We start from the raw sequence: 25,923 nt of genomic DNA, 5'->3' as shown, positions 1-25,923 counted from the left end.
GCTCGGACAAGTTCATCATCTCTAACCAACTCGACTTGCCAGTTGCAACCCTAATTTGCAACAAGAAATCTTGGATTTCATATTTAGTTAATGCTAGATAGATTGATAAATGGATTTATGTGAGCCAACCGTCACATCCCATTATCTCGGGAATGTGAGGCAAGAAATTTAATGGATGAATAAGTTGGTTGAACAAAAGCAACCTTAGTTGAGGTGATCACAGTTAATTTCGGCTGTTGGTGTGGAATATCTGATTTTGGGTATGTAATAATGACTGTGGCCCATGCATTCTATTTCTTGGACGAGGCATAAACCAGTGACTTTGATATTTATGGGACTAATTTAATATCGTCCAGTACAAATTCTTACTTTTTTTAGGTCAGAAGGGTATGCTGGACAGGCTGAGCTACGCCCTGAACTAGAAAAATCTCGGGCTCGCACGAGGTTCATTTCATTTATTTATGTTCTCCTAGGTTTTTCAACTTCAGTGCTAAATTCAATTCTTTCAGCTCCACTATTTTATTAACTAATAAACTAATCATAATTAAAACTCTTTAATTTCTAATTATGCTTAATGATTTTCACAAGGATTACCATAAAATCCTGGTGGTGATATATTTTCGTAATTTTCATGTTCAAATTATGATTTTATTTGTTTTTCTTTAGTTGAATATACTATTAGACATACGCAACTTGCTGCAAGGATATCTCGTCTAACAAGTATGTTTTCTTTCCGGGATATAAGTATTAATTGGTAAAAATAAAGGACTCAACATTGGTTTTCTGGCATACGAATATTTATATTCGAGTCACTGGCATGGAAAAAGATGGTGTAAAAAAAATGACGCAACATGAAGAAATATTGCAGGGAAACACAATAAATTTTCAAGGATATCAAACACAGAGACTCAATTTTTATTTTCTACGATCCACCAGCTCAAAACTTTCAGTGAAGGTCCATGAAACTACAATGGATGGAGGAATTTTGAAGTAGAAACACAAGCTAGAATCGCTCACTTTCGAATTCCGTTCATGATCACTTAAACTCCATCAGCAAGCCAGCCTTACAAGCACAGGTCTTCGGGCATAGAATTTTGAATCAAACAAAAGCATATTGTAAACGTAATAGCTGCCTATAGTACATCAAGCATACAAGGCACAAACATGCATTTATTAAAATCGAAAAAACTCCAAATCCCGTCACCGAATTTCTGCTATAGTGATGGCCAAACACAAACTGTACAGAAAAACCGTACAAATTGTACAACAGGACAGCAAGCGATGGATACAGATGAACCATCCCATTTGACTACAAAAAATGTGGATGCCGATGGATTGTTGGTCAAAACAGACGGTGCCACACCCGTGCTGGTTTCATCTTGCAGTTTCTACCCCATGTCCGGTTCACTAATATACTGACTTCAAATTATCTAGTACCAAGTGAAACAATGAAAATCAAGGGATTTGCACAACAGAAGTGCTGAAGGGAATTGCCATTAATGATAAAAGTGTAATTTCATCTTTGCTCAATAACAAATGGTTATATCAATTATCATATGCCGTTCCTTTTTTCCCTGTTGACAGAGTTAAATATAAAGAGAAGTCACTGAATCAACAAATAGCAACAAGTTTTATGATAAAAACTTCTAGATGTTTGCAAAACCCCAATCACTTGATCCTTTGAAAATGGAGCTCCATGCAAGCACGAACGAATTGGGATTTTGATCATGTCAATTCGATGGCAGAGTATATAAGAATACACATGACTCATCAAGCAATTCCGATCAACACTTTTCGTAAAGTGAGTACGGACACAAGGTAATTTCTATTGGAACTCAAATACAGTCTTATTTCCGTAGGCTAGGGAACCTGAGGAGTGACAACCGGTGAGCACAGAGTGGTGGTAGTCATAATATGCACGATAACATTTGACTTCGAAATTAACACTTGAAACTCAAATGGTTCACTTACCCAGTTTGATAAAGCCGCCTCCAGCTTATTAGCTGGTGAGATTGTCGGTGCCTTTGCGAGTAAGAGGAACCATTTCCAATACCACTGTCCTCAGCAGCAAATGGGTCCGAGTAAGTTGAACTTGAGGGAGACCAAACCGGTACTAGACCTCCATCTCTTTCTCTTCTACCGACACTGGATGATTCTGCAGTAGATTCTTCAGAATTCCTCCGACCTGTTCTGTTAAATTGTAGAAAACCAGTGTTCAGTCTAACTGTTTCCGTAGTAACCCGTCCAAATGCGTCTCTTCTTGGTTCCTCTGCCACATTTACATTTGATGGCACCTCGGCTCTACTCTCATCTGCAGAAATTCGAATATTAATAGATGTCTCTTCGTCTCCCACCCTGACAAAAGAAGAAGTGATGCTGGGGACCATTTGATCCTCGTATAGTCGAATATTTGTATTTATATGGTTGTTTCGAATTGGTTCGTTATCCATTTCCATTTCTACTTCTGTTTCTTGAGGAAACGCAATAGGGGTTGAATCAGATGAGTCTCCGAGTCCCTCTTCCATTCCATTACCGGCTCTTGAAGCTGCTTCATTTCGCCACATCTGTGACAGTGCTTCATGTAACCTGGCTTTTGCATCATCGATTTCAACAATTGGTAAAGGATAATTGGAACCAAGCTCGATTCCAGCTGCTTGAAGAACAGATTCTGGTGCATTCCAAGGGTGGTGTATCCATTCGGTTGGCAACCTAGCAAGTTCAGGAAGCCATCGCCGAACATACTCACCGTTTGGGTCAAACTTGTAACCCTCGAACTGTGAAATGACAATATACGTAAATTAAATGCACCATTGTTGAGAATTTGGAGAGAACGGTAACATAATATGTGAAAAATCAAAGGTAATACATAAATCAATCAACACCTGTGGGTTGTCAATGCGATCAAGCTGACGACCATCTGGAAGAGTCCCTGATATATACTGCCAACCAAGGGCATCACTTTCAAGATCCGCGTCCAAAAGGGTATCCCAGAAGTACTTCATTCCCCATCTCCACGGCAGCTGCAGGACCTTCACAAAGAAACTTGAGACCACCACTCGTATCCGATCATGCAGCCAGCCACTGGCCCACAGCTCTCTCATACCAGCATCCACCAAAGGATAACCGGTTCGGCCTTGTCTCCATGCCTTAAAGTAACCCTCATCCACTACCCAAGGGAAAAACTTAAGGTGACCAAGTAACGGCCTTTCATGGCTGTATGGATGGTTGAAACTCATATATCTCGAATATTCTCTGAGGCCAATACTCTTAAGAAATAAGTTGACACTATCTTCACCAGCCTTGTTCCCATCATTGGCCCATAGAACTTGCTTGCTGCGAACTAAATGGAAGACCTTCCGTACACTGACTTCGCCAAAATGTAAATGAGGAGAGAGGAACGAGGTGGTAGCACTATCTGCTTTTCTTCGGTTCTTTGAGTACTCTACGAGCGGTCCGTTAATGAATGAGGTGAGAGCCTTATCAGCGTTGCTCCAGCCAGGAGACCAAGCTCGAGCAAGAAGTGCATTACTTCCTTTCTCAGACTCATCTTCAAATACTAAAGTGTCCGAAGCACATATTGGCATGTCAACTAAAAAAGATCAAGCATAAATTTCAATGCAAATCCGAAGAAAAAATGGTTAACTAGAAACTGAGGGACACACTAGCAAGCGATAAAACATATGCGAAAAATAAAGGAAAACAGCATAAAGATATCAAAATTGAATACCAGGATGAAGTTCACCAAATACTCTTCCGTCATAGCAAGTTTTCTCATGAAACCTAATCCAGCAATTGTCAATGTTTTCCTATTCAACTACTGTTCTTGTCCATGTTGATTAAGTTTTATGAGAAGATAGAGCACAGGACAAGAACGTCTTGGTCTAAAGAATCCCATTAAGTAAACAACTACTCACATGCTGACTCATTGTTGCAATAGAATTTTATGAATGAATTGGGTTTATAATCAGCCAGACATTAAATGAATCGAAGATTTTTAACATTGCTACAGCATGAACTGCAAATTCAACCAGGAACACTAATATTTCTTTCCCTGATGAAGGGATCACTAATACACAAGCAAAATTAAAAACATATAATTCAAATAGCTGCTTGAATATATCTCCTTTATGAACGACCCAGCTGATACAGCTACCATCATGACACAAGTATTAAGATATTACGGTACTAGGGCACATTCGTCTAGTTAATTTTAATCATGTTTCCTCTTCCAAAACACACTTGTTGGACAAGAATAAGTGGATCTTTTGAATAGTTTCCATATTCGAACACAGAGATCAACTACGATTTATTGAAATTGCCTGAGACTCACAGACAAAAATATAAAATAACTTCTTCAGAAACTGTTGGAATTTAAATTCACCAGCTGGATACCATGTACAAAGTTATACAATTGATTAGCATGAGTGATAATATGCTAATATATACAATATAGTCAGAAAGGATTATCAAAAACCAACATAATTAGCACTTGTAGCGAAAGAGGTTAGATGTTATCTGTATTCAAGTATCATTTAGGTCTTGAAACTAAACGATATCCTTTTCAACACTATTTATCATTACTGTTTACCAAAAATAATGCCAATATAAGCAATATCACCACAAAATTTTGATGAAGTGCGCATAAGGACTAGCAATTAGTAGAGTCGATAAGATTGAACACAGTGAGAGTCGATAAGATTGAACACAGTGAGAATCATAATTGTCAAAACGTGAGAAGACCCTACTACCAGAAATTATTCTTTTGGGTGGGAGAAGTGGAGCCTCGGGATCATGTGGCATGCTAAGGCATCTTTCCCAAAATCCTGCAAAAGTTGTGAATGGTAGGCCTTCCTGATCATGGACCTCCCAGGGTTCGTACAGCAAGTCCGCGTTAAAGGAGCGGACAGCCACTCCTTTGGCCGTCAAAACATCCTTCGCTCGGTGATCCCGAACCAACGATATAGGATCTAAAATAATAATCAAGCACATAAATGCTGAACTCCAGCAGAAGTAGAGCTAAAAATCTTATTGAGGGGGATAAAACTAAAATATAAAAATTTGAGGGGGAAATTAGGCCTTATGTAAAATGCCTTCTTTTCTAACCACCTGTTGCCTTTAAATTAAAGATAAAAGCTATAGCTTTAAGACAACAAGATAGTCCATTTCTACATATGGAAAGAAAGAAACAACACACTAATATACTACCTCACTAATACGAAAGTCCACTTCTTTCCCAAAGAAGGGTTATTTTAAAATAAAATTGAGTATGATGACTGGCAGAGTCAAAAGAAATCATGGCATTTATGTTTATATTGCAGTATGATATGGACCAAAAAGAGAAACCAAAAAAGGTTAAAACAATTATAAAATTCTTTACCACTATTTAATAACTAAACGATACCAATTTCAGTAACGATAAACATCAATATAATATGCTAAAAGCACAGTACAAGGAACTGACAAAATCCCAAGTGCCACCTTAAAGTATATGAAAACTAAGAGAAAATTAATATAATACTCTACAATGAGAAGGAAAACTGACCATATAAATGGTTGAAAAGGATCTGAGTAGCTCCAGTGGATTTAACAATTTCAAGGAGAGAAGAAACACTATCTGTAGATCTCTTAGTGAGAAGATTAGTGCCGAGACGTTTCAAAGAAATATCGAGATGTGCTAAACTCTGCTTCAGCCACCATCTTGAAACCCTTCCTGGAAAATATAGGCCCTTCTTCTTCAGGTGCCCATATAAATACTGCAATTACTGCTCCAGCCCGCACTCCAGCAGCTAATGCTGGATTATCTTCCACTCTTAGATCCCTCCTGAACCATACTATACTGCACCCCCCTCCTGACATGCCCAATAAATTTTCGAGAAAATAGACACACACACACACGAACAAATTACGTTTCTTCTATAAACATCAGAATTCTTCTCTTCTTGCGATTGGGATACAAATCACTCTTGACACCTGTTGATTTTGCTATTCTTTTTTTCACCAATCGAGACTCAAGAGAATAGACCATGAACCAAAAAAACTGATCTTTAACTTTCTTTGTCGCGTAAATTACATATGAGTGCGTGGAAGAATTTAATTCTCCGTGAATCTTGATGGCCTAAAGTGAATAGTACGAAAAAATGGGCACTCAGCAATAGCAAAAAGAAACCTTTGAGAGAGAAACAGGGAGTGATGGTGATTGGTTAAGGTTGTGGGGTTGCAAGATAACTGCCGGCCAAATTGCAGCCACAACTTTTAAGTTTTCGAGATTTTTTATTTTTATTTTTGGATCTTGGTTTCTTATCCGATGCAAAAACAAAAAAAAAAACATCAAGCCCATCCAGCACCTTCGTTGATCGTTCCAAGATGGCGGGCTGGAAATAAATGTCAAGCTTAGCTTGACTGCACTTGGGACTCTACGTATTCCATTTGAGCATTTATATTCTTCAATAACCAAATCTTTAAATGCCGAAATTAGCTGAGTTAAGTTGAACTTAGGTAATGTGTTACGTCGAGTTTGATTTCGAATATTGTTTTACCCAAAAGTTCAGACACACTCTCAATTAATTCGACATAATCTATAAAATATATATTTCTGGTTTGAAAAAGCACCAAACTTGTTGGGTTTTCATAATTATTACATACGAATTTTGCAATTTCGGTTGATCTCTTCAAACACCCCCGGTAACAATTTTTGAGTTTGATTAATGAAATTGCGAGATCTGAAATGTGATATTTTTCTTAAGAAAGAAATAAAACCAAAACATTTTGTCTTTAGGTCAAAGATAGACTTGAAAGGATATGCTTGCCACCAGTCGATCGAGACAACCACTTGCTAATTGTTATGCATAGTTTTCAGCAATTTTTTATTTACAAGTCAAGTTACGATGTGCGAAGCTTTGGAGGAGGAGTAGTGATAGAAAGAAGATTCACATGTAGATTTTGTGTGCGGTTTAATTATTAGATTTATAATAGAAAAATATGCATTTTAATGGTTTTTAACACATTATCTTATTTTGAGAATGAAAAAATATAAAAGATATATAACTGAATTCAACAGTTCTCTTATAATAAAAATCAATCTCATATTACTTTTTTTTTACGATATGTACTAATTCGTAAAGTTTAGACAAAAACTTGTGTGAGACGGTCTCACAGGTCGTATTTTGTGAGACGCATATCTTATTTGGGTCATCCATGAAAAAATATTACTTTTTATGCTAAGAGTATTACTTTTTATTGTGAATATCAGTAGGGTTGACCTGTTTCACAAATAAAGATTACTGAGACCGTCTCACAAAAGACCTACTCGCTAAAGCTTATTCATATTTACTTAATTAGAACTTTTAAATTTGACCATTTATCACAAATGAAAGTGTGATAAATCTTATTTTTAACTACTACAATTTCAAAATGGAAAAAAAATTACGGGAAATTGACCTTCAGTCCCCAGCCGTCGTTTTTTTGTGTTAAGTCCCTGGGTACTTTTTAGTACCAAATTTTCACATGAAGTGTACCACATTTCCACATGAAGTGTACCACATTTTGTATGACATAGTACCACAATTTTATGGATAGGGAGTAAACCCAAAGAAATGTTTTGATTGAGGATTTTTTCACCAACTTCTCCAAAAAATTATATTGATATTCTTTACTTCCCAAAAACAAAAACTATATATGAAAAAACCATTAAAAAAATTATAATAAAAGATATTATTTAATACATATTATCAACTTATCCTTCCTTATTCATAAGAAAAAAAGTACCCAAATAATATTTATTTCCAATAGTTTTTGGTCAATGAAATATGAGTTAATAATAATTTAAAATTTTCAATAAAAATCACAATCTCAAATTTACAAATTATATAAAATTTCTCAACGTATTGGACGAGGCGAAGGCGTGGCCGAGGGCTTGAGGGCGAGCCTGTGGCGCGAGGGCAAGCGAGTGGCGGGCGGGCGGGCTCTCGGCGAGCTGGCGTGGTGAGGGCGAGCTGGCGTGGCGTGGCGGGGGCGAGCAGGCGCTCGGGCGAGCCGGAGTGGCGGGCGAGCTGCGGGGCGCGGGCGAGCTGGCGTGTGGCGCTCGGGCGTGCGGCGAGCAGACGCTCGGCGGGCGAGGGCGAGAGCGGCAGGCGAGGGGCTAGGGGCTAGGGGCGAGCTGGTGCTCGGGCGAGCTCGGGGTGCGGGCGAGCTGGCGTGACGCTGGCGAGCAGGCGCTAGGGCGAAGGCATGGCAGAGGGCTTGAGGGCGAGCCTGTGGCACGCGGGCGAGCCGGCGCCCGGGCGAGCATGCGAGCGTGGTGCGCGAGGGGGCGAGTGCTTCGGCAGGGCGCCGGACGAGCTCGGGGAGGGCGTGGCGCGCGGGAGCTGTGCGGCCGCGCGGGGCGAGGGCGCCAGGCGAGCGCGCGAGGGGGCGAGGCGCGCAAGGGCGGACGCACGCTGTTGGGGCTGGCGTGCAGGCGGTAGGTGATGATGAAGCGGTGCTAGGATTGATATTTGATTTGTTTCCAACTTTTTGGAGACTGACGGAGGGCTGGAAGAAAATGCACAACTCACATGTTGTAAACCGAGAACAACGCAATCAATCGAACTTTGAACCTACGATTCAGTTCGACTCGGGAGGGGGAGACTGATGATACCCAGGGATGACCCATCAAGATCCGGCCCAAATTCCCGGCCCATCATTAAGGCCCACAGGTGAATGGCCCATGACAAGCCCAGATATTCTCCTATAAATACCAGGTTGGAGCGTATGATTATTGGATTCACTGTATTGTTTTCAGCAGCGCCCTTAGCTGCTCCCCCTATATACCCTCAGTCACTGACTTGAGCGTCGGAGGAGCTACGCCAGGACACCCTCCTGGCCCCCTCCTAACGGTCTTATTTGTGATTTCAGGCCCAGGGTAATTTTGGAGCCCGTGTCTGGATTAGTGACGCTTGCGTGGATCGGACTCTAAATTTCCCGTGAGTATCATAATATGCTTTGCAACGTGAATTCCCCGACTATTTATATTATATTTATATTTATTCTGCTAGATTATAATTTAATGCATTGAATTTTAATATTCCACATTTAAAGACATTGTTAAGAGTCAGCTACTCAGCAGTACGCATCGGGCTGATAAATAACTGCTTCCAATATCCCATCTTCGTCCATCGGTCAATGGGGAGCGACGCCGTTTTACGCAATTCCATGGTTTGGTTGGCTGTGGCGGCGGCGATAACAGGACTATACACCCTGTCATGGAAGAAAATGGGGATTACATACTTGTTCGGGATGCTTGCCATCTGCGGCGTGGTGTTGCCTGATTGGGATAATCTTGATCGCGGTGTTTCCCGGTGGTGCACCGTCGTCACCGCAGATGGAATGGCCCGGGCAACACCTGTAACTGCCACAAGGTGAGGTGATTGATTGTTAGTTACTTGAATAACTTTCGTATACTTGATAAAAAAATATATATAGTAGTTGGTGAATAATTGTACTCTCAGCAACGATGATTATATATTTTGATGACTCAATCTTTTTCCCTTTACGTGCAGGTTTAAGATGTACCCAATCAAACTCCTACTTTACGGTGCAGTTTATGGTTTCGCGTTTTGTAAGTGGTGGAGTTTCATAACTAGCTAGCGAACTCGGCGCTACCTTTTGTTATTTTGCATGAAGTTGGCTGTAATTATACACTTCGATCCAGTTGTGTGGCTCATCTTTCTTCATGATCGCGGTCAGGGCTAATCTGTTTCGTTATGACTTCTCAATGTCTTTACGGCTTAACCCCATTGCACCATGCACGATTCTACTTGGCATGCCACTCACCATGTCTGATGCTACTAATGCAACAATCTGCAAAGTCATGATCATCTTAAATGTAAAAAATGAATATGCACAGCACATTTCTTTCTGCACACCAAAATAAAATCAACAGATCTACTCTTCACAATTGTGCTTCTTTAATAAATTTTAGATTTACCAGTTATCTCCGAGTCTGAAGGGGGGAAAACTGCACAGTTCCAATATAACAGAGAAGGTGGAACTAGTTTTTTTTTTTTTTTTTTTACAAGAGAGGGATGGAACCCGGAGAACCGACTAATCCGACAAAATTGTGAGATCATTGAGCTACTGGCCCGATATCAGGTGGAACTAGTTTTAAGATAGATAGTTTTTATCTTGTTATTTATTTTTATCAATATAATATAAAGTTGGAACTATAAATACAGGTCCATCAGGCATTAAATTCAAGACCCTCTACAACTGTTTACGCTACTCTCATTTAATGATATAATAATGATCGCGTCTTCTCCCTCACCTATAATTTGGGTTTATTTCATTCTACTCACGTGGATATTGTCTCCATGATATGATGAATGGTCAAAATTTACCCATGCATATGTAGGATCCATTTTTTTTTGAAATCGTATGTATGACAAGATCTTACCTATTAAAATGAAGCGAGGACATAAATATGATCTCGTTAACCCTTAAATTGTATTACATAGATGAGTAGCATCGAAAGCTTATTTATGAAACCAAAACCCCAACTACCCAAGAGCTATCTATTGCAGTGGTGCCAATTGAATGCAATCAAATCAGGTGTGCTACCTCAAGTCTTTATTCACCAACAAGTACTTGATCACTTCCTCATCACGCTTCCTTTCTATATATGTCACACTCTTATCAACTGCCAACACAAATTTTATGTTTAACAAAAACCTAAACCCAAAAATATTAATATTAAAATGTTCCAAATTCTAGTGTTTACATAAAATCATGTAAGAATATATTGTATTATTAAGAAATTTTACTCCAAATGTGATGGTCTAACTTAATCAATCAAAAGAACATAGATAAGAAGAAAAAAAAAAATGAATTCCCGATAAAAATTATATGTCCAAGTCAAAACTACATCAAAACATATAGAGATGGCCCCTTTCACTTTCACATTAAAATATGTTGTCCTCTCAAGTTAATCTCACTCTCACATTAAAAGCTATTGTCCTTGCAAATATTATAGCTTCCAACTGCTTTCTCTTCATCACGCTTTATATATATCATCGCCCCAAATATTTTACACCATTCAATTGTAATAAAATTTTAAAAAAGAAAAAAAATGCTCTCTTTTCATACATCGAAACGAATTTTGTCTGCGGAGGAAATATTATCGAAGAAGAGAAAGAGGGATGAAGAGAAGATCATAGACAAACCCAAAACCATGAAATTTTTCTTGATGAAGCCGACATACAAACACACACTCCTTTGCCTATGGAGTGGCAACGTTGTCTCGATGTCAAGGTGTTAAATTCATCTCTCGTATCTGGTTTCATCTGTCTTTATTATTATTATTATTATTATTATTATTATTTATATATACGTTTGTGTGTGTGTGTGTGGATTCCATGAAGAAAAAAATTTGGAATGATAATATGGTTGTAGAAAAATGAAGTTTGCAAATTAATTCAATGGCGGTCTGTGAGCTAGGATACTGCAATAGTTTTTAAGCGTTTTAAAAATTTCTTTTGAAGCGTGAGAATTCTCTTGTTGTTTCAGTTTCAAAATTTTATTACTTCTGTTTTAATTTTTTTTTTAAATACTTTATTCTTTATATTTTTCATTTTGTGTTTCTTTATATGTATCACAGTTCTCTGGTATGTTATATGCATGCTTAAAATATACGTTTGTGTAATTGTTAATTTGTACAGGGCTTATGATGATATGAATCATTTTATGAAGACTACGATATATCATTACTCGTTGCTTTTATGGGTTATTAATTGTTAATTTGACTGACCTTTACACTTTTCACCGAGGTAATTGACTTAATTTGTATAGTAATACCTTAATACTATACAAATTTCGTTTTTAAAAAAATAGAAATTTTAAAAAAACAATGATTTTACATTGGCGTACGTATATGTAATCGGTAAATAAGATGAAATAAATGTAGATATGGGTAAAAGGTCAGAATATATAGTGCGAGACAATGTCAATGGTTAACAATTACGTACCCTCTTTAACGCAGTCGGGACAATTATACTTCCTCAACACAAGGACTCAACAGAGGGTCTTAACCGATCCAATTAGGTTAATCTAATTGGATCTTGAGCTTAATCTACCGAGCCAATATTTACGAAATAATGATTTCGTAAACAATTCAAATAACCACGGTATTGGTCAGGCCTAACCAAGCCATTCGAGCGATCAACTCATGATTTCCAGCACAAGAGACTTCGACATTCGGCGTCTTAACCGTTCGCCGTCGTGGTTGAGTTTTGAAGTTGAAGAACAAGAAATGGTGACTGCAGTGTGCAACAAGTGTTACATGTTGGTGATGATGTGCAAGTCTTCACCTTCGTGTCCAAATTGCAAGTATATGCACCCAATAGATACCCGTGAATCTAGCCGCATCAGTAGTGGGTAGGGTTGTTGATCTTAATTTTTATTTATTTTATTTTTAAAAAAAACATTGCTTTGTTGCTTCCCGATCATATAATATAATGTGGCAAAAAATCAAGAGTGTGTACATTATTCTCTTACTTATCAACTAGATTGAAGTTAAAATTAAAAAAAAAGGGTATTTGGCCTCCGTTTATATATTGAAGTTAATACGAAACTTTCGGTTTTACCATTTCCGGATCTGTAGCGAGTGCCAGACGCCGTGAAATTCCATCAGTCTGAGAGGGAAAAAAGGTGACTTGTAAAATAATAGAGTACTTTGATTCCATCCTACATGTAGGGGCACTACCCTCATGATAGAATCAAGGGTCTAAATTTAGCCACACATACATGGAGTCTACTAATTTTTTTAAAATCACATATGTGTATGAATCTTGTCCATTCAAACCATGTGAGGGCACTCATGTGGGGGCACTGTCCCCACATGTAGCATCGAAGCTATCACTTAATTGTGACAACACTACAAAACCGTAAGGTTGAATTTCGTGTCCAACAACCTCATCGCAGATAAATGCGCATATCATCAAGCTTACAGTCTATACGAAAGCAATGTGAACCGTGATCATGTCCAACCACAAAATTATGATGATGATAATGGTCGCGAATAAAAATCAAAATTCGAATAAACCAGAAAACAAAACCTCGACGATTTGGGATATGGGTTTTGCTGTCGACGACAATTGGGAGATCAAACCAGCAGTACCGTAGCACGAGGCACCACTATGACGAACTGAAAAGTACCTGAACTTTATCACGAAACAGAGTAACGGTAGAGGAACAACAGCCGAGACAACAAAGTATTCGAAAATACGAGAATGCAGGAGAGTGTGTCGGTTCTGTAGGTTGCCTCTATATATAGGCACTCCGGGTTGGTGGGTAATTTTGCCTTGATCGGTTCTGATCATTCGACGCACCCAGGTCGTGCTCGTACACGTGCACACAAGTCAGTCAAGCCTTTTTCCACTGTAAATCGGGCCCATGATTTGCATCCTACGCCGACGTACGCGAAAGAGAGTCTCTTGACCAATCTTTCTTACACCTCCACAAAGTGTAAAACAATATAAGCTCACCAATGTCATGTTCTTTTTCCTATGTGGGACACTTCCCACTTACAATTCTCAAGCTTGTCCAATTTCTCATTCAAATTGACCAAGCCCAATACATATGTTCTAAGACATTTACTCCATTAGTTTGAAGGACATGGAACGCCTGCCACAACATAAATTAAAACAACAACGAGTGATTGAAATTTACTCACCAACGGATTTAAGAACTAAATTAAGATGAAAACTGCAAAGGAGTTGAATCCCACGTTATTCTATGTTTTGGAACCGGTTCCTAGTTGAATGAAACTCAGGGATCATTACAAGAGTCAGCTCAACCATTCAAACTGAGATGATCCCGGGAATGTGTTGGTCCCACGTGCGAAATTTGAGATAATAAAACCCGAAAATAAAGAATAAACTGGACACCGAGATTTACGTGGAAAACCCCTAAAAATTATTAGGGTAAAAACCACGGGCAAGATGAAAAGAATTTCACTATAATATTTTGTGGTGTACAACTCACTCACTGTGTTTCCAAAGAGAACACACATTCTCTTAATACAGGAGAACAAAACACCTCACAAATATTATAGAACTAAGCACTCAAATGCTTATAAGATGAGAGAAAACTCGAAGAATGGATGATTTCAGAATGAATGGGGGAGCTCTATTTATAGAGCCCCTGACCGTGTGAACACGCGTTAAAAACGCGTATGCCATCAATTCTGCGAAACTTCCTGCAAAATAGGCAACACACATTTATTACATGTTTTCCTTTCCTGTGCTGCCTTTCTTGACTTTTCCAACATTTCTCCCACTTGGAGATTTGATTGAGAATCAAACACATCTCCACACATCCTTTCAATCTTGTCATTACCTGCTGCTTACGTCTCTGCTAGGCCACTTGAGGATCTACACCATTCAAACTTATCAGTGTTCACTGGCTTGGTCAGAAAATCAGCTATGTTGTCCTTCGTATGGATCTTCTGCATATCCACACTTCCTTCTTCTACTACTTCCCGCACAAAGTGAAATTGTACTCCAATGTGTTTCGTCCTGGAATGAAAGGCTGGATTCCTTGCAATGTGCAAGGCACTCTGATTGTCACAAAACAAAGGAACATTTTCTTGTTTGTGCCGATCTTCTCCAATAACCTTTTGATCCATATTGCATCCTTGCAAGCTTGAGTAGCTGCCATATATTCTGCCTCTATTGTAGATAACACCACAACTGTCTGCAGTTTTGAACTCCTTTCGCAAGTGTAAACACATAACCAGTAGTAGATTTCCTCTTATCAAGATCACCTGCATAATCTGAATCGACATAGCCCCTGAGTGTAAAATCCGATCCTCCATAACATAATGCAGCATTCGAGGTACCTTTAATGTATCTAAGGATCTTCTTAACAGTGCTCCAATGCTTTTGTCCAGGATTCGCCATATACCGACTAACTGCTCCCACTGGTTGAGCAATGTCCGGTCTTGTACATATCATAGCGAACATCAAACTTCCCACTGCTGATGCATATGGTACTCGAGACATCTCCATCCTCTCTGCTTCACTGCTAGGACACATCTCAGAGGATAACTTGAAGTTAACAGGAAGAGAGGGTCGAAATTGGCTTACTATCTTGCATGTTGAAGCGTTGCAAGACTTTCTTCAAATAATTTTTCTGCAAAAGCCAAATCTTTCTGTTACTTTTGTCTCGATGAACTTGCATCCCTAGAATCTTGTTTGCTGGTCCCAAGTCCTTCATATCAAATTCCCTAGCCAACTGTGCCTTCAATCCTTGGACCTTATCTTTGTTGGGGCCTGCTACCAACATGTCGTCCACATACAACAGCAAAATAATATAATTATCACCAGACCTCCTGAAATATGTACAAGGGTCTGCACTCAGTCTGTTGTATCCAAGACTCATGATATAGGAATCAAATCTCTTGTACCAACACCTCGGCGCCTGTTTGAGACCGTACAGAGATTTCTTCAACCTGTAAACCATGTTCTCTTTGCCTTTTTCCGCAAAACCTTCTGGCTAGGAGCATATATATTTCTTCTTCAAGATCTCCATGAAGAAATGCCGTTTTCACATCTAGCTGTTCTAGATATAGGTCAAACACCGCACACAATGCCAATACTACTCTGACTGTTGTAAGCCGAACCACAGGAGAAAATATCTCATTGAATTCAATGCCTTCTTTCTGAGCATACCCTTTTACTACCAATCTAGCACGATACCGCTCCACTTGGTTATTGCCATCTCGCTTGATCTTATAGACCCATCTGTTGCCGATGGCTTTCCTCCCTCGTGGTAGTGTAACAAGATCCCAAGTTTTATTCCTGTCTAATGCCTCCAACTCTTCTTGCATTGCTATCATCCACAACAATACATCCGAGCTTTGAGTAGCCTCGTGGAAACTGGATGGCTCACCATTCTCTGATAATAGACATTATGCAATGTTGCTTTCAGTGACATAATCTGAAAGCCAACCTGGTGGTCTTCTGTCTCGAGTTGACTGCCTCACATTGGAAACCTCATACTCAACATGTTCTTGTTCTTCGTGCTCTGGTACTGCTTCACAAGAAACTTGACCTTCGTCCGTCTTATTTTCCACCTGAAAAATAGTAGTTTCTGAATTCAGTGTGCCTTTGTCTCCCTTTACTTTATCTTTCTCGAAGATAACATCCCTGCTGACGACAAGCTTGTGAACAGTAGGATCCCACAAACGAAACCCCTTTACTCCATCAGCATAACCCAAGAAGATACATTTTTTGGATTTCGAATCCAACTTTGATCTTTCTTGCTCATTGTACAGAACGTACACCGGACTTCCAAATGTATGAAAATGAGAATAATTTGTCGGCTTTCCGGTCCACATCTCCATCGGAGTCTTCAGATCAATCGCCACTGAAGGAGAACGATTGATAATATAACAAGCGGTTTTGACTGCTTCCGTCCAAAATGACTTTTCTAGACCTGCAGTCCTCAACATAGCTCTTTTTCTGTCTAACAAGGTTCTGTTCATCCGCTCCGCCACTCCATTCTGTTGAGGTGTGTAAGCCGTCGTGAATTGTCTCTTGATGCCCTCATGTTGACAATATGCATCAAACTCGTCACTGGTATATTCTCCTCCATTGTCAGTCCTCAAACACTTGATTTTCTTTTCAGAATCAAGTTCAACTCGCGCTTTGAATTCTTTGAAGATCTGGAAAACATCTGATTTCTTCTTGATTGGATACACCCAACATCTTCTAGAGAAATCATCAATAAACGAAACAAAGTATCTCGCTCCTCCTAGGGATACAACCGGTGCTTGCCAAACATCTGAATGAATCAGCTCTAATATGCTTTTGCTCCTGGCAGTAGAAGTGACAAACTTTAATCTGTGTTGTTTACTGGTAACACAGTGCTCACAAAAGGGTAGTGACACTTTTGTAAGTCCCGGCAGCAGCTTCCGTTCTGAGAGAATTTTCAACCCCCGTTCTGACATATGCCCGAGCTTTCTATACCATAACACTGTTAATTCTTCTCCTGAACCAATTGATGCAACAGCTAGTTCTGCCTGTGTGTTTCTCCCAAAAGTACATACAGATTTGCAGCAACCTTTTCCGCCTTCATAACCACAAGCGCGCCCTTCACAATTTTTATGATCCCGTTCTCGATACGAGTTTTGCACCCGATGTCATCCAATTGCCCCAAGGACAAAAGATTTTTCGGCAGTCCTTTCACATGTCGTACCTCCTGTATGGTGCGAATGGTGCCATCAAACATTTTAATTTTGATAGTACCGACCCCAGCGATTTCCAAGACATGATCATTTCTCATGAATACAGATCCTCCTGAGACTGGTTCATAATGATCAAACCATTCTCTCCGAGACGTCATATGCCATGTCGCTCCTGAATCCATAATCCATGTGTCACAAAATTTGTGCCTGCCTTCTGCAACAGTTGCTGCTTCGCTGAATAATATTTCACCACTGCCTGAAGTACTGGTCACATTTCCTTGAGAGCTTTTATCGATACTCGTACACTCTTTCTTGAAGTGCCCTTTACCGCTACATTTAAAGCAGTAAATATTTTTCTTCTTACTTCTCGACTTTGATCTACCTCGCCTTTGACTCCCACTGGAATCACGGTCCATAAATCTTCCTCTTATCATCGGTAACGCCTCTGTATGCTTCGAGGTTACCAACATATCTTCTTTATTCTTGCGCCGGCTTTCTTATCCGAGAACCGCAGTTAAGACATCGTCGAATCTTAGAAAGCCCATAAGAATATTGTTGGTTATGTTGATGATAAGTTAATCATATGAATCTGGTAGACTTTGAAGTAGAAGCTCCGCACGTTCATTTTCCACTATTTTATGCCCCATGGAAGTGAGTTGGGCAAATAGTGTATTTAGTGTGTTGATATGGTCGGTCATCGATGAAGATTCTGTCATCCGAAGAGTATAAAGCTTTCTTTTTAGGAAAATCATGTTGTGTAGCGACTTGACCTCGTACATCTTTGTCAGAGTATTCCAGATAACTTTGGCTGTTTTTATCTCAGAGATACTTGACAAAACTTCGTCAGCTATAGCCAAGTGTAAATTGGCAACAGCGTTATCATTCATCTCGTTCCACTTTCCATCATCTGTAATCTCCACCGGTCTATCTCCAATAGCCGCCAAACAATTCTCTTTTCTTAAAACTGCTTGTATCTTTATTTTCCACAGCATAAAATTGCTTCCGTTGAACTTTGTTATCTCGTACCTGCCCGCCATTATGTCTACAACAATTTTTGTAGACTGGACAAAATAATCTCGTCTTAAATAAAAAATCTCAAAAAATCTTTTCTGATGTGGAAGATCAGTCTAGGCTGCAACCACAGAGCATACTCAGAATTTTAAGAAATTTTAAACCAGGCTTTGATACCACTTGTTGGTCACACGTGCGGAATTTGAGATAATAAAATCCGAAAATAAAGAATAAACTGGACACCGAGATTTATGTGGAAAATCCCTAAAAATTATTAGGGTAAAAAACCACGGGCAAGATGAAAAGAATTTCACTATAATATTTTGTGGTGTACAACTAACTCACCGTGTTTCCAAAGAGAACACACACTCTCTTAATACAGGAGAACAAAACACCTCACAAATATTATAGAACTAAGCACTCAAATGCTTATAAGATGAGAGAAAACTCGAAGAAGGGATGATTTCAGAATGAAGGGGAGAGGTCTATTTATAGAGCCCCTGACCGTGTGAACACGCGTATTCCATCAATTCTGCGAAACTTCCTGCAAAATAGACAACACATATTTATTACATGTTTTTCTCTCCTATGCTGCCTTTCTTGACTTTTCCAACAGAATGACACGATCTTCATTGAACCCACGAAGGATCATTGGCCAGGTCCCACATCCAATCCATTTCCCTAAATGCTATACATTCTTAATGCCAAGAAAAATGACCAAGCGATACCCGTGTATTTCTCAAGTAATGTACAATAAAAACTTGGAGATAGCCATGCCGAATCATGACATGAAAGGAAGTAGCAATAATTTTCAAATTCTACCTATTTCAACTAAATAAACCAAACAAGTGATGAACTCTTATCTAATTACGGTGAAAAAATAATTATTTTTATGATAAAAAACCGCTGTATATATTGTTTCTATAGAAGTTATTGAAATGCAACATTAGCCTGATCACCTTAACATATGTTTTTTGTAATTTTTTTTAAAAAATATGGTAATATCTTTACTTTTTCATTTCATTCCATTTCATACCAATCTTTTCTGACCCTACGATAATTTAAGGAAACAATATTTTCTACCAGCGTTAACTAAAACATTGTTGCCCAAATCTGCATCAAGTATAATATGATACTGAAAGATGAACAAGCAAGTAGCAAATAGGCGGAACCTTTTCTAAAATCAATGAGGATCTCTGAACATTTCCAATGAGAGAGATGATGGATCTGTGCTGAAGAAGATTCACAACTGCGATATTTTCTAGTTCTTCCACAGCACGATCTATTTCCTACTTACGAAGGGAGAAGTGAGGTGAAAAAAATAGAACGGAGAATAGAAGGCATGTCTAAAGCATATCAAAACACAAGGACATAGTTAGAGCCAGAAATTCATGCAAATCTGCAAAAAAATAGATGGCTCAAAACAGGACTCATTTGCTGATTGTGAATTCTCTTATACAGCTATTAATTTTATAAATGCCAAAAAATAGAATGAGGCCAGGTATCGTACGATTGCCTGTTGGACCAGTTCTCTGCTCCAAAGCTTGGATGGGTCCAAAGTCAGGGAAATATTGACTTCATTAGTGGCAACAACATCCACAGTTATGCCTAGAATCTAGATCCTCAAAGATTGAGAAAACCTGAATAAAGGCGTTGCAAAAAGAATTGCACTAGAAATAAGATATCCATCAAGTGGCAACAGTTATGAGGGATGTTGGATCATATGCATGGCTTCACCTTCGCAAGAAATCCAACTTGACCAAGCATTCGAGTGCTCACGATATCCAACATTGCGACATTCCTTTTCAAGACAATGCTAGTTAGTACTGCATGGAAATGCAAATGACCAAGTATCCATCAGTTTTATTCGGTGATTCTAATCACACTAATGCACCTACCTAGCTCGCTCATGTCTCTTGCCCGAGTAATCAGTGTTCCTGGAGCTTTTGGATTGTAAGAGTTCTTCGCTCGCACAGAAATGTCACCTCCCTAGCAGGTCTCATGGATCGTGGATGAGGAGGACCTTTCGATCAGAAAATATTAACATATGGATTTTGTAAGCTCTACATACAAGTTCGAAAGAAGGAGGAATTCTCTATTTGTTGAACAAGTTGCCATCAATATCAATTTTAAAAATTTTAATAATATTTTATTATCCTATAAATTGAAAATAATATTAATTTTAGTAATTAAAATTTATTTTTTATTAATTATTGTATAAGAATGGACAGTTTAGTTATGTTTCTATAATTTTAATTAATCTATATATCTTAATTTGAAATATAACTCAAAATTCTTGCACATAATTATGAATAAATTTTTTTTAATAACTTGAATGATTATGTGTATATGTGAATATATGTATATATAAAAATAAATGTGTATGATCAATACATGATTTTAAAAGTTTATCAACATACACATTAAAATTTATAAAGTTACATTAATTATAAATATTTTAACATACTTATTACATACTTTCAGATACAAATAATTGTACATATTGTCGAAAACAAAATCGATATGTTTTTTATACATGTTTGCTTTCCATGATCAATGAAAATATGTTATGCAGGTTCACATGTTATTTTTCATATAAAATGGGTACAAAATTTTAAAAATGTGACATTCAAGTACAAATTATTTTAAAATAATTCTAATAAATGATTTTTCTAAACCAAACCTCAAATTATCTTTACTCTATTTCTTCTTGGGCCGGTGCAAGTTAACCGCAACCCTAAAACCTCGCTCACCGCAAAATTCTCCTTTCTCTGTCGACAGAAGCATGTCGCACTTTGGTAGATCTGGGCCGCCGGACATCAGAGACACCTATTCTCTTCTCGTCCTCAACATCACTTTCCGTAGGACATCTTTTTGTACACTTTGTTGGTCTTTCTGGTTAAATTTTCTCATTTATCGGTTTTTTTTAGGTACGACGGCAGATGATTTGTTTCCCCTCTTTGACAAATATGGAAAAGTAGTTGATGTTTTCATCCCCAGGGACCGGAGGTACGTGTTTGGAAGTTTTATGTTATATGTAATTTGCGACCATGGAACAAAATATACGGTGCCTTTGAATTTATGGATATATTTGAGAATATGTTTTCAGTTGAATCTTAATCTGCAAGTTTTGTTATCGTTATTAAAAATTGATAAAAAATGAATATTAATTTCAAATATCAGTATATTACTTTCTAATTCTGACGTGAGGTCACAAACATCCAAGTGGGGTTGTGTTTTCTAAATATATCATAGAGTTTCGCTACTAGTTTAAAAGAATGTGGATCTGTTGGATTGTTATGGTTTACCATCGATAAAGATGTCTAAGACTCATAAGTCCCTGAATGTTCCTTGTAATTCCATGCTATTAATTTATTACACCCTAGTTTGTTTCAAGTTAAAGCACCATTTCATCATGCTCCGCATTGCTGGCATAATTGCATATGCACCAGTGGTTTTAAACAATCAAGAATTGGTAAGATGCTACCCATGTTTATATATTTGATTGGCTCTTGACTCCTCCTCTCCATTTCCGCTCTCCCTTAATATTCGACCATACTCTCCCTTACTCAACCTGTCCCGCTTAATCCCTTTTGTCTTTTGAGATAAAAACAATCACAGATATGAGATTCATATTTATTTTATCATAAAAATTTGTGAGCCCATTATATTTTCATTTTTTATGGATTAAGATAAAATAGGTGTCAACCTTTTGAACATGTATATTGGCACTTCTCACTATTTTATGTCATTTTGCAATAAATGGGAAAATTTATAGATAAAACATCTTCATAATCGTAGGAGTAATTTAATGTTACATTGATGAAAGGTTAAGGACATATTTTAGTTGGATGATTGGAGGGTTTCAGTTGGACTATTTAATGATGAGCTGGGTAAAGTGTGCATTTAACTATATGAAGTGGGTTTGATCTGAATATTTAAAAATGGGGCTTTTAAGTTCAGGCGAGATGCAGTCTGAACTTTGAGGTGGCAAGTGCATTTTGCATTAAATTGTCAATTTGAGCTGCTCAGAAATGTGTAATTGGAGGTTATATTTTCTCTCTCAATTTTGGCTGTAAACTTCTTTGTGTTTAGCTGAAGTGCTATATACTGTCACTGTCGTACATTAGGACCGGAGACTCGAGGGGCTTCGCATTTGTACGATATAAGTATCAGGAAGAGGCTGCAAAGGCGGTTGACAAGCTAGATGGTAAGTTTGTGGGACAGGTGGTGAAATGGATTTTAAAGTGTGTTAATCTGTTAGATCATAGTCATTTTTTATCATGGGAAATTTTAATTCTTTCATGTGCAGGAAGAGTTGTTGATGGGCGAGAAATAATGGTTCAATTTGCAAAGTATGGCCCGGACGCTGAAAAAATGTATGTTGGCTGTTCCCTCACTATTCTTTTTTGGTCTTTTTATTATGTGTGTAGTTTCTTTCTTGGAGGATTCTTTTTAAAGTGTGTATTACTTGTTGGAAAAGGAATCACTTACAGAATATTACTCTCTGCTAAAATTTCACTGGTTATGTTATCAGAATTTGTTCAAGAACTTTGTTGGGTTGCTGTTTTGAATTGCCATTTGTTTGTGCAATTGATTGATAGTTGTTTGATTAGAAATGCCAACTTAACAAACTTTAATGGTCTTTTTCATCAGTAACAAGGGGAGGATTTCAGAACCTGTTTACAAGTCCAGAAGGCGATCTAGAAGTCGCAGTCCTCGGCCAAGGTATATAACCTTTTTCTCATGTTTATTAAGTACTTAAGTGTTCAAACTCATGATTTACAGCAGCTTGGAGGCATCTTGGACATGTAACTGCAGTAAAGTAAATATTTGCATTTATGTGAATCGTGTGATGGGTTATGATGAGTCTGGCATTTGAATTTTTGAATTTTTTTCCAGTTCCCTATAAATTAGAATGGAGGAGCCATATTCAAAAGCTTCGCTAATTTGCTCACTGTTTATCTTGGTCATCTACGCGACCAGATTCTGTGCAGTTATTATCCGGAGACTAATTTTCTAGATTCACTTGAATTTATTCAGGAGTTAATCATTTTTTACAGATGATACATTCTGTAGAAAATCTATATGTCTATACAATGACAAAAAATCGAAAGAAAGCAAGTACATTTTTTTGGTTTTCCCTAATTGAGATGCCGAGCACTTCTATTTTGTAATCAAGTATCTTTCTTAGTAAATTGCTCTGACTCAAAACAAATCGATCTAGGCACAAAGATGATTACAAGGACAAGGATAAGGATTACCGGAAGAGGAGCCGTAGTAGAAGTAGAGGTAGATATGAACGTGAACGTGAGCGTGATGTTGGCAGGGACAGGGATCGTCGGCACCATGGCAGGAGCAGGAGCCAAAGTTGGAGCGGCAGTCGGAGTCCTGCTTATCGCAGAGACCGTGGAAGAGGCAAGTATAATGATGAACGACGCAGTCGAAGTCGGTCTTATGGAAGGTATTTCTTCATTATTACCTTCGTTTATCTTGAGTTGAACAGTATGTTCATAAACTAGTTTTGTGATGATACGTTTAGCACAATCGACAGTGCTTCCCCTGTTCATCGCAGTCTTAGTCCTCGACGAAGCCCATCTCCAATGAGATCTCTGGCCAGGGATGAAAGTCCAGATGCTAAGAATCACAAAGAACGATCAGCCACTCCAAAGAGTGTGTCCCCTCGTGTTATTCGTGATGGTTCTCAAAGCCCATTTCCAGGTTCTGAAGCTGATGTGAGTGTTGGAACCCACTTGAATCATTAGCTTGATTGGAATTGTTCTTGACAATGCTTTATTGTATCTTGTTTTCAGGAATAAAGGAGCTGGTGCTGCTCGATGCGATAATGACTTGATACAACTTCTTTTGCAGCAGTTGTCTTGGATAAATTGGATATTTCTATGTAGTGGTTGCTATTAGTGATGTCCTCAAGATTACTTTGAAGGTTGCATTATTCTCAACTGTTATGAAATCCTATGTCATGTTTGATGGTCTTTGCACCTTGCTATGGTTGCTACTTGAACAGTGTCTAAGCTTTTGTTTCCCTTTGCTATTTATAGCATCACGTGAAGCTTGTTGTAATTTTCTATTTAGTATTTATTCAACTCTCGGTAATTAGCTTTTGTGAATTTTTATCCTGGATGTGGATCATTGAACAGGATCATTGAACATTTGACTCATATGTAAACTTTACTGGCCTTATATAGTTGTGCTCGTGAGAAGTAGTTGCTGCTGATTGATGAGATGATGCAGCAGCTGTTGATGCTGTGTTTAGATGATGCAGCAGCTGTTGATGCTGATTTTACTTTGCTGTCGATTGTTTTAATTTCTTGCTGGTAATGAACAGGTGTCTAAACAAACTTTTTAGGTGTACTAATTGCAGAACATTAAAATTCTGATTTTGGCCCATTAACATCCTAACCTTTGCTTGCTTATGATTTTTGGAATTAATGAGAGTTTTGTAAGTACCATGTAGCTGAGGCTATTGACAAATAAATCCTTTATTTGCTGAGAAATATCAACCCCCAGGCGTTCATTTTTGTCAAAGATACTCGAGGATGGTGGTAAGATATTAACTGATTTCCCCCCATTGCCGGTGTTCTATTTGGATTTTGCTCGCAGCTATAATCTGATATTAGTTGTATTGTCACAGCATGAGATCGCTGCTGTAGCTGTGAAGTGATACCTGATAATCTTGTTGATTGTTGTAGATCAGTTTTGGTCGCTGGATTGAAGTCTGATTGAGTCTTCTCAAATGCGTTTCTCCATTGTTTTACTTGCATTCATTTCCAATTTTATTCCATCAAAATCCCTAGTTTATACTAGGGATCCACGTTTAATTTACCTTCTGTTATTATGTGCTTGCCAATCCTGATCTTCGAGCCTGGTTTTCCATTTTTGTGGTCATTTATGTATTCAAGTGTTCGCAATGTATATTACACGTTGACATCTTGCTTTGGGGTGGTTTAAACTCGGAGCTCACTAAAGAGATTTTGGGAGGATATTATGTTGTATCTGGAACATGTTTCAAAATTATTTGAGAAAATCTCAAGTATAATAGATTATGTTATTTTCTTAAATAGTTGATTTAGGCAGTGTTTACAAAAGTTTATTTTAAGTATTTTTAATTTTTTACTTACAATTTCTAAATATTTCATTGGTTAAAAGCTTGAAAGCATTTGATAAGTTTTTGCGACGCTGCATTCAGTTTCTGATCAACCGTGGCAATTTTATTTTGCAAGTTATGTGGATTTAATAGGTAGAGAGCCCTAGGGTCCTTGAAAAAATGTTGATCTGTCCGTGTAAAAACGTGAATGAAATGTCGTCTACGTACGTTTTGGCGGCTTTGATTTTATAATTATACTGCTATTGTTTGCACCTGCATTGCAGACTCGTGCCCTTTGTTTAATAGCACCTTTGTAATACTTGACATTGTGTTTTGTGATATGTAGTAAACAAATTATGAAACATTTGCTCAGTAAATTACTATAATTTATATCTGGGTTGAATTGAATTTTTTGAAAAGAAAAAATCTCCGTGGGTTTGATGTTATTTGTAGAGAGAGAAAATTCACGCTATGATAATTGATTACTCGATTTGGGCTGTGTAAGTGAACGCCCACAAATTTAATTTAATGTATCTGGAAAGAGGGAATTGATGGTGACATTCTACTGAAATTGTGTGTGTGTGGACGT

General features: G+C 38.1%; 3 protein-coding genes and 1 long non-coding RNA gene across 10 annotated transcripts; 3 read left to right on the top strand and 1 right to left on the bottom strand.

Annotated features, from left to right (window-relative positions):
* Positions 1-1,967: 1,967 nt before the first annotated feature.
* Positions 1,968-6,189, bottom strand: LOC142555941 (cryptochrome-1-like). The gene is given in 5 exon segments (XM_075667105.1): positions 1,968-2,774; positions 2,883-3,589; positions 4,749-4,967; positions 5,543-5,720; positions 5,722-6,189. Coding segments are annotated over 5 exon segments (2,046 nt in total). The 5' UTR covers positions 5,857-6,189.
* A 2,879-nt stretch (positions 6,190-9,068) lies between these two features.
* Positions 9,069-9,763, top strand: LOC142520595 (signal peptidase complex-like protein DTM1). Its single transcript, XM_075623644.1, has 2 exons — positions 9,069-9,395; positions 9,537-9,763. Exons 1-2 carry the CDS (start codon positions 9,160-9,162, stop codon positions 9,622-9,624), a joined length of 324 nt encoding a protein of 107 aa, XP_075479759.1. The 5' UTR covers positions 9,069-9,159; the 3' UTR covers positions 9,625-9,763.
* A 1,237-nt stretch (positions 9,764-11,000) lies between these two features.
* On the top strand, positions 11,001-12,439 carry LOC142520588 (uncharacterized). Its single transcript, XR_012813958.1, has 2 exons — positions 11,001-11,283; positions 12,011-12,439. It is a non-coding gene; the product is annotated as an uncharacterized LOC142520588 (long non-coding RNA).
* An 8,471-nt stretch (positions 12,440-20,910) lies between these two features.
* On the top strand, positions 20,911-25,264 carry LOC142555907 (uncharacterized). 7 transcript variants are annotated; one of them, XR_012822469.1, is made up of 10 exons: positions 20,913-21,090; positions 21,160-21,238; positions 22,360-22,439; positions 22,542-22,608; positions 22,886-22,957; positions 23,457-23,693; positions 23,772-23,964; positions 24,043-24,173; positions 24,436-24,792; positions 24,882-25,264. XR_012822469.1 is itself a non-coding variant. In XM_075667092.1 (9 exons), the coding sequence occupies exons 3-9, from the start codon at positions 22,264-22,266 to the stop codon at positions 24,046-24,048; spliced, it is 669 nt and encodes a 222-aa protein (XP_075523207.1). In that variant the 5' UTR covers positions 20,955-21,090; positions 21,160-21,238; positions 22,193-22,263; the 3' UTR covers positions 24,049-24,401. The 7 variants fall into 7 exon arrangements, 6 of the variants coding, with proteins under 6 accessions (XP_075523190.1, XP_075523200.1, XP_075523184.1 ...); XM_075667092.1 differs by lacking the exons at positions 24,436-24,792; positions 24,882-25,264 and adding an exon at positions 22,193-22,277 and having other exon boundaries at positions 20,955-21,090; positions 24,043-24,401; XM_075667075.1 differs by lacking the exons at positions 24,436-24,792; positions 24,882-25,264 and having other exon boundaries at positions 20,911-21,090; positions 23,559-23,693; positions 24,043-24,401.
* The last annotated feature ends 659 nt before the right edge of the window (positions 25,265-25,923 follow it).

This window comes from Primulina tabacum, chromosome 1, assembly GCF_025594145.1.
Source record: "Primulina tabacum isolate GXHZ01 chromosome 1, ASM2559414v2, whole genome shotgun sequence".
In the NCBI taxonomy this organism is placed as follows: Eukaryota; Viridiplantae; Streptophyta; class Magnoliopsida; order Lamiales; family Gesneriaceae; genus Primulina; species Primulina tabacum.
The sequence above is the reverse complement of the archived record's forward strand: the minus strand, read 5'-3'. Positions and strand labels throughout refer to the sequence as shown.

Coding starts and splice junctions, on each gene's coding strand:
- LOC142520595 (XM_075623644.1), top strand. CDS start 9,160: ATGGGGAGCGACGCCGTTTTACGCAATTCCATGGTTTGGTTGGCTGTG. Junction 9,396..9,536: donor ACACCTGTAACTGCCACAAG/GTGAGGTGATTG, acceptor CTTTACGTGCAG/GTTTAAGATGTACCCAATCA.
- LOC142555907 (XM_075667050.1), top strand. CDS start 21,015: ATGTCGCACTTTGGTAGATCTGGGCCGCCGGACATCAGAGACACCTAT. Junction 21,091..21,159: donor CGTCCTCAACATCACTTTCC/GTAGGACATCTT, acceptor GGTTTTTTTTAG/GTACGACGGCAGATGATTTG. Junction 22,440..22,541: donor GGCGGTTGACAAGCTAGATG/GTAAGTTTGTGG, acceptor TTTCATGTGCAG/GAAGAGTTGTTGATGGGCGA.